The following is an 8,912-nucleotide window of genomic DNA, read 5'->3' as shown; positions in this document are numbered from 1 at the left end:
CTGTGCACGGGCCTCTCATTGCGGTGCCCTCTCTCGTTTTGGAGCACCGGCTCTAGGTGCGCGGGCCCTAGAGCGCAGGCTCAGCAGTTGTGGCACACGGGCCCAGCTGCTCCGCAGCATGTGGGATCCTCCCGGACCAGGGCTCGAACCCGTGTCCCCTGCATTGGCAGGGGGATTCCCAACCACTGCGCCACCAGGGAAGCCCCTTCATTCTTAAAGGAAGAATATCCTTTAGTTCGGTAACCTTAAGGACAATAAACGCCACACTGCAAGGTACTCGTGCAGAGCATCTCTGAGGGGTGAGGACAGCGAACCACAGAGATGCACCTCACTCCTCCGGGGAGCCTAGAGAGGCCCCGGAAATGCCCGGGAGGGGTGGGCACCGCAGGGAGTCGGAGACGCACTTCCTGCTGGGGCTATTCCTGCTGGTTTTTGTCACAGGAGTTGGCAGCTTCTGGGAGGGGTAGCTGCGGGTAGGAGGGGGCTGGGCAAGGTGGGGGCTTGTTAGGGACGGGACGGTGGGCAGCCGCTGCTTTGGGGAGATCCGATGAGCTCCGTGGCTTTTTGCTGGGTTTGCTGTCATTTCACCTGAAGGCAGAATTCCGGGAAAGTGCGCACTTGCAGAAGGATGAGTTGGATCTGGACCGCAAGTCAAGGCAGGGTCGCTGCTCTGCCCCTGAGTGACGGACCTTGGATAGTGAAAGTGGAGGAAGATTCACCCGGAGGTGAGGAGTCCGACTCACCAGGGGACTGTCCGGATCCCGAAACTTCCCGACGGCATTTTAGGCGGTTCCGTTATCAAGCGGTGGACGGACCCGAAGAGGCGCTGAGCCGACTCAGGGAACTTTGTCGTCGGTGGCTGAGGCCCGAGGTGCACTCGAAAGAGCAGATCCTGGAGCTGCTGGTGCTGGAGCAGTTCCTGACCATCCTGCCCCAGGAGCTCCAGGCCTGGGTGCGCAAGCACTGCCCGGAGAGCGGGGAGGAGGCTGCCGCCTTGGTTTGGGCTCTACAGAGAGAGCTTGATGGGACCTCACGCCAGGTGAGGAGTGAACGTGTTCTAGTGGTGGGAATGGAGGTGTGAGGGATGCTGTGGGCTTCATAAGTTATTTCCTTATTACATTTTGTGTGAACTTTAGGATGTGTATGAAACATGAGCCCTTTAACCTAATGGGATGTCACACCATCTCCAGGTAGGTAGGGTCAGAGTTGTTAAACTGCAGGACACCCAGCTGGTGCCGCAGAATTGCCTGACCTGTGGAAATGCACACATCTGGTGTCAGAAGTGAATGAGTGTTGTAGTGAATATTCAGAGTACTGAGAGCAGAGGAGACACACATGAGTGTGGTTTTCCTTTACAAGGAAAGGAGAGGCTCAGGGGAAAACACATTACTGCTGTTGGTGAGGTACCTTCCTCTGAAGATAGATCTTTGTATCCATTTCACAGGTGAGGAAACAGCGTCTGAGAGCCAGCACTGCAACTCGGGACTCTGGTTAACCTGTATATTTTCAATCCATATCAGGTTTCTGCTTTGATAAATCACAGCAGTATAACCCAAATGAATGTTTTGCTCTCCCCCCAGGTTAGTGTAGACAGTTCATAGAAAAGCTTTTCAGGATTGCAGGAGAATGCCAGCTTCTGGTTTTGGTCACTTTGCAACTCCCGCATCAGTACAAGGCTCACTGACAAAGACTCCGTTGGTCGTGACTTGGTTTCTCAGCGCTCGCAGACTCCTCTCTGGAGTCCGGCTTCATCCTGGCACTGTTGGTGACGCCATCCTGGGACGGCAGGTGCTGAGGGAGGTCTTGTGTTGTTTCAGGGGTTGGTGACAGTCCAGGATGTGGCTGTGTCTCTAACCTGGGAGGAGTGGGAGCGTCTGGGCCCAGCACAGAGGGACCTCTACAGGGAGAGTGCACCGAAGGATTATGGGAACGCAGTCTCGCCAAGTAAGTGCCCTGCCTTTGCTTGTTTCCAGCTGTGTGATTCATGGAGGGCTTGCTTCAGTAAATCCCCCAGCCAGCCTGCTATTCAGACACAGGTTGAGAGCCTTCGAGTCCCTTTTGTGACCCAGGCAAGACCTCTCTGTTCTGTATTGTTAGGTGATAGAGTCAGCTTTTTATTTTGGTTCATTTTTAATAAAAATACATAAGAAAGTATAAAAACATATAATGAGCACCTGAGGATTCACCACCCAGGTTTATCGAATTTTAATATTGGCCATGGCTTCATTTTTTTTTTCTGAAGAGATAATACATTACAGCTATAGCTATAGGTGAAGCTCTGTGTACCCTCCCTGAAAGCTCTTCCCTTGATCCTTCTCCAGTGGTAACCAATATCCTGACTTACCATTTCCATGCTTGTTTTTTTTTTTTTTTTCTTCTTTTTTTTTTTTTTTTTTTGCGGTATGCGGGCCTCTCACTGCTGTGGCCTCCCCCGTTGCGGAGCACAGGCTCCGGACACGCAGGCCCAGCGGCCATGGCTCACGGGCTCAGCCGCTCCGCGGCATATGGGATCCTCCCAGACCGGGGCACGAACCCGTATCCCCTGCATGGCAGGCGGACTCTCAACCACTGCGCCACCAGGGAGGCCCTCCATGCTTGTTTTATATTCTTTCTACATATACATGTAGCCACATATACACACTCTCTCTATATAAATGTATGTAAACACATAAATATGTAAACATGTAAATGTATATAGTATTTTTACATGTAATATAATTTTAAATTATATTACTGTATGGTTCTTTTGCACCTTGGCTTTTTTCTCAACATTACATTTTTGGGATTTATCCATGTTGATACGTGTAGCTCTAGTTTATTCATTTTAACATCTATATATTTCATTGTATGACTATTCCAATATTTACTTATCCATTCTCCTGTCAACGGACGTTAAGGCTTCTAGTTTTTCACCATTACACACAGTATTATACCAAACGTTCCTGTCTCTTTCTCCCTGTGTTCATATGTAGGAGTCTCTGAAGAGAATATACTTAGGGATGTTTGCCCATCTTGCTGTCCAAAATGATGGGAGCCAATTTGTACTCCTACCAGCCGTATATGAGAATTCTTCTTTCTCCACACCCTTGGCAACATTTGGTGTTCAGCTGACAGCACGATGTCTTAACCCAGTAGCCCAAGTGTTCCTTTTAGAATGTTGGTTTGCATCACACCTCTGCTCAGAACCTGAATACTCCTCATTTCACGCAGAGTAAAAGCCTGTGGTGCCTGATGGGACGTGGCCCTGTTCCCTCCTGCTCTCCCCTCACTTAAGCCCCCAGCCCCCAGCCTCACTGACCTTGCTGCTCCTTGAGCGTGGTGGGCATCCTGCCTCACGGTCTTTGCTCTGACTGCTCCCTCTGCCTGCCATATTATTCCTCCGGATCTCCACCAAACAGACTCCCTGACTTGTTTCAAACCTGTGCTCACATCTCACTTTTTGGCGAGGCCTGACCTGACCGTCATGTTAATACATGATTTCTGCCATCAGCCACCTCACAGATCCCTCGCCTTGCCTGACCTGGTCCATAGCATTTATTACCCTCTGACATCCTGTATATTTGACTTTATGTTCATCTATTGTCTGACCACCCCTTCTGGAATGTCAGCTCCACAGGGGGAAGGATTTCTGTCTGTTTTGTTCATTTATATCCCAAGTGCCAAGAATAGTGCCTGGCACGGAGTGGGTGCTCAATAAGTAATACTGTTAGGATTAATGAATGGCGTATCCTTATCTCCTCTCCTTTCCTCCACTATCTTTTAAATTGTTTTGTGGCTGTTCTTTATGTTTTTGATACTAATCCTTTGTTATTTTATTGGTTATAGAGGTGGCTTGTCTTTCTAACCATGGCGTTTTTGTTATATAAAATTTTGAAATTTTAATATAGTCAAAGTTTTCAATCTTTTACTTTATGGTTTGTGGTTTTCGAATCTTCTTAGGAAAATAGGCCCTTCTCAATCCTGATTCCAACTTTGCAGGGACAACAACTTTAAAATCTTTTCACCCCTTCCAGTGGTATTTATTTTCATATTTCTAAATAAGATGCTTATTCTGCTGGGTTTTTTTTTTCTCAGTTTCAGTTATTATCTCTTGACTGCCTGCTAAGGAAGACAGGGTCCTGTCTCCCCAGCATGCTCACATTTAGCAGTCCATAATTCTCTCAGCATAGTTAAATCAGTCTGTTTTTGTTAAGGGAATGTTTCAGTATTATGCCTATATAAATATTATCTATATTCACCCACCTAATATATATGACTGTAAGTCTTTTCCTTTACAGCTTTTAGTTTTTCCCAGAATTAATAATGCCTCATTCTACACGTGCCTCCTTTTCTAACTCCTGAGCACTAGTTCACCCACAGACTCTCTGTTAGAAATGTAAACCCCTCTCGGTAAGTTCAGATTCATCAGATGGACCATCGGTTTCATTCTCCCCTTGGAGAGTTCCTCCTCAAGCTTCCTCTGCTCCAGGGTGGATGGGCTTCTCCAGGTCAGTTACACAGCTGTTGTCCTAGAACGTTCCTTCACTCTCACCTTTTTCTCTTTCCCGGATCCCATACAATTTTCTTCCTTGGCTTACGCCCTCTATTTGATATAGAACGACCTCCGGTATATTACAGAGAACATATACTTGGGAACTCAATGCATGTCTAAACACCTTTATTCCTCTCTCACATCCAGATCATGGTGTGGCTGTATGTAGCATTCTACTTTAGAAATGACTCTACCTTTGAATTTTGAAGACGGTGGATTTTGTAACTAGCTTGCCATGTTGCAATTGAGAAATCTGATGCCACTGTGATATTTTATCCTTGGTGTGTGATCTGTTCTGTGCAGAAGCCTTTAGGAGCTTTTCTTTATTCCTGCTGATATGAAATTCACAATGGGTGTGGCTGGGTGTGAGGTTTCTTTCTTCATTCATTGTTCTGAGTAGTTGGCGGTCCCTGACAATATAGACGCCTGCGTCTTTGAGTTGTGAGAAATTTTTTGTAGTATTCTTTCATTTTATCTATTTATTTTTATCTCATTTTTTCCTGTTTTCTTTCTGGGATTTCTTCCAGTTGAATGTTGGAACTCATGGGCTGATCCTGTAGGGTTCCCTGCCTCCTTCCCATTTCCTTATCTTTTCTTTCCCTTTCTAGGAAATCTCCTTAGCTTTATTTTCCAACTCTTAGGTTGAAATATTTCTGCTCTCATTAATATTTTGAAGAGATTTTTCTTGTTCTTTAAACATCCCTTTTCTTTCCTTTCTTTCTTTTTTTTAAAGATTTTTTTGATATGGACCCCTTTTTTTAAAGGCTTTATTGAAATTGCCACAAGACTGCCCCTGTTCTATGTCTTGGCTCTTTGGCTGCGAGGCATGCAGGATCCCAGCTCCCTGACCAGGGATTGAACCTGCACCCTCCGCATTGGAAGGCAGAGTCCCAACCACTGGACCACCAGGGAAGTCCTGAAATATCCCTTTTCTTATTTTTAAAAATAGAGTTATTTATTTATTTATTTTTGGCTGCGTTGGGTCTTCGTTGCTACGCGTGGGCTTCCTATAGTTGTGGCGAGTGGGGGCTACTCTTCACTGCTGTGCGCTGGCTTCTCATTGCGGTGGCTACTCTTGTTGCAGAGCGCGGGCTCAAAGCCTGTGGCTTCAGTAGTTGTGGCACTCAGGCTCAGTAGTTGTGGCACATGGGCTTAGTTGCTCCATGGCATGTGGGATCTTCCCGGACCAGGGCTTGAACCCATGTTCCCTGCATTGGCAGGCGGATTCTTAAGCACTGCACCACCAGGGAAGCCATATCCCTTTTCTTATAGCTTCCTTGTTTCCTGGGTGCAGTATTGTCTCTTATTTATCTGAGAATATTAATTATAGGTTATTCAGTTTTCTCTCATTTCATGGATTGCATGTTTCATTGGCATTTCTATCAGAGGTTTTCCTGAAATGCTGGTAACCTTTCACTTTCTGTTTGTGTTTAGCAGTTAAACCCAAGCATTCTGACTGGAAACTCTATTGGGAAGGACTTGTGAACTGTGATCTTCAGGACAGGGTCAGGCATCAGGCACTATTTTACCTGGGAATTCCCACATGTCAGTGTCTCTGGGTCTTTGGCCCAAGCTGCTAAGTTTTCCCATAGAGAGATTCAGTCAACAGATATTTCATTGCGTGTCTGCAGATAAGCCAGGTGCAGTTCTAGGTGGGAATCCAGTAGGGACTAAAGCCTATGAAATCCCTGCCCTTTCTGCCGGGAGGATGTCAGGCTCGGGGCTGACAGTTTGAGCCTGAACAGAGGACAGTGCATGGAGGTTCCACCAGTCAGTGTGTCCATTTTCACTTGACTCTCCTCATGGGAAGGTGGTACCTGTCCCCTGTTCTCAGCTGTGCCTCATGTCCCCAGTCCCGAATTTATCTGGTTCAGCCTTCCTGGAGAGTAAACTGCAAGAATTCTGGACTGGGGGATGGAATCCTTCACAGACTTTCCATCAGTCCTAGATTTACTGCCTACCCAGAGCCTGCCTTCAGACTGGAGGCACCTGGCGTGTCTGTTACTGTAACTCACCCACGAATCTCTCTTAGTAAAGCATCCTGCATGCATGGGATAAAGGTTGTACCGTCCGTGTCGACACCTTCTCCAGTAGTGCCTCGTGTAATACAGTGATTCACACGACAGCGCAGTGGGGCTGGGGCAGGAGAGACGGGTTGGCCGGTGGAGGCACAAGTATAAAAGGAAAGAAACGGGGTTTGTACAGGTAAATGTGAGCACATCCGACAGGTTAGTTAAAATAATTTAACTTCAGGAGTGGTTTCATGGAGGACATTAAAAGGGCTTTGGCGGGGGCGTTGTTTTTCTGCTAGCACTTTCTTACTCACTCTTGCGCAAGGATGAAATGTCAGCAATTTGTATCTTAATGTTTCAGGTTTGGAAACCAGAATTGAGAACAAAGAGTTGATTCTAAAGCAAGAAATTCTAGAAGAAGTGGAGCCACAAGGGCAGCTACAAGGGTCCCAGGAGAAGGGGCCCCTGTCTTCTGAGTGTGGGGTTGCCCATGAGGACAGGATAGAAAAGCCATCAGGCGACCCCTCATTGCTGAAACTTGAAAAGCCTCCTGAAGATCAGGGAGTCACCAGCATCTCAGATCTCAAGAGTGCTCCCAGAGAAGAGGGAGACTCCAAAAACAATGAATTTGGGACTAGTGCCAGAAGTTCAAACTTTGTTCCTGCTCAGCACGTCCAGACAGCAGAGAGACCCATTACCGGTGATGAATGTGGGAGCAATTGCAAACACAGGTTAGATACCGTGAAACCTCATGAATCTCTTGAAAGTGGGGAAAACTGCCATCATTCAAGCCTACTTGAGGCCCAGAGGCGGTTCCATGAAGCAAGACCTTATACGTGTGACACCTGTGAGAAGAGTTTCAAACAGCGTTCCGACCTCTTTAAACACCAGAGAACCCACACTGGGGAGAAGCCCTACGGGTGTTCTGTCTGTGGGAAAAGCTTCAGTCAGAGCGCTACCCTCGTTAAACACCAGAGGACTCACACTGGAGAGAAGCCTTACACCTGCCCCAAGTGTGGGGACAGCTTCAGACAGAGCTCAAATCTCAGCCGGCATCAGAGAGTCCACATGGGGGAGAAGCACTACATGTGTCACGAGTGCGGGGAAATCTGCCGTATCTCCAACCATTTTAGACATCAGAGGACACACCAGGGGGAGAGACCCTACACGTGTGAAGAGTGTGCGAAGAGCTTTAAACGGTGTTCTGACCTCTCCAAACACCAGAGAATCCACACTGGGGAGAAGCCCTACGAATGCCAAGAATGTGGGAAAAGCTTCAGTCAGAGCGCAACCCTCGTTAAACACCAGAGGACACACACAGGTGAGAAGCCATACACGTGCCCCAAATGTGGGGACAGCTTCAGACAAAGCTCACACCTCAGCCGGCATCAGAGAGTCCACATGGGGGAGAAGCACTACATGTGTCACGAGTGCGGGGAAATCTGCCGTATCTCCAACCATTTTAGACATCAGAGGACACACCAGGGGGAGAGACCCTACACGTGTGAAGAGTGTGCGAAGAGCTTTAAACGGTGTTCTGACCTCTCCAAACACCAGAGAATCCACACTGGGGAGAAGCCCTACAAATGCCAAGAATGTGGGAAAAGCTTCAGTCAGAGCGCAACCCTCGTTAAACACCAGAGAACTCACACTGGAGAGAAGCCTTACAGATGTCTTGAATGTGGGGACAGCTTTAGACAGAGTTCACACCTCATCCGACACCAAAGAATCCATAGAAATAAAGCCCCATCATTTTGACATGCTTCTGCATGAGCTGTTTTGTTTCTCTTTCTTTCTTTCCAGAAACTACATTCTTTGGCTTTTGGAGTATTTCAGTAATCGTGGGTCATACTGCCCTGGGCATTACACCCAAGAAAGATTGAGTTCAGCTAGAGTCTAGGGACGCCCTTTGGTAGCGTACTGCCTTGAAGCAGGACTGCGTGAGTCAGGAGCCCCACCGGAACACACTTTCCAGCAGAGCAAGGGTGGAACCATGAGAGTTCTGTCCTTGTCACTCTTCTGGAACCTCTGCTTTTGGACCAAATCTTGTCCCTCCTGTTGCTTCCCTGAGAATGTATTGCAGTCACTAGAATTGTCTTTCTACTTAGATGGTAGATATTTTATACTCCAGAACACCTTGTACAGTTCAGTGCCTACAAGAGGCACTCTATATATTTGACTTCTTAAAAAATTAATTTTGCAGAGTCCCTTTTTCTTTCCCATTCTTTCCTTGTTGCGTTAAACACAGCTAAGAACTTGGATTAGAGCCTAAATCTATCTGATTATCTTTCTAGTGCTACCCACTGATAATATGCATTGCATCCAAATTTTTGGAACTTTTTTTTTAATTAAGGGACTACAAGTACATT

At 47.0% G+C, this 8,912-nt stretch overlaps 1 protein-coding gene across 1 annotated transcript; it reads left to right on the top strand.

Moving 5' to 3' along the window:
* Positions 1 to 517: 517 nt before the first annotated feature.
* On the top strand, positions 518 to 8,301 carry ZNF394 (zinc finger protein 394; the record flags this gene model as incomplete). Its single annotated transcript, XM_082645753.1, has 3 exons — positions 518 to 1,039; positions 1,818 to 1,944; positions 6,905 to 8,301. Exons 1-3 carry the CDS (start codon positions 629 to 631, stop codon positions 8,299 to 8,301), a joined length of 1,935 nt encoding a protein of 644 aa, XP_082501879.1. The 5' UTR covers positions 518 to 628.
* Between the last annotated feature and the right edge of the window lie 611 nt (positions 8,302 to 8,912).

Source organism: Mesoplodon mirus (genome assembly GCF_964341445.2).
Source record: "Mesoplodon mirus genome assembly, chromosome: 15".
NCBI lineage: Eukaryota > Metazoa > Chordata > Mammalia > Artiodactyla > Ziphiidae > Mesoplodon > Mesoplodon mirus.
This window is presented reverse-complemented; position numbering and strand designations above follow the sequence as displayed.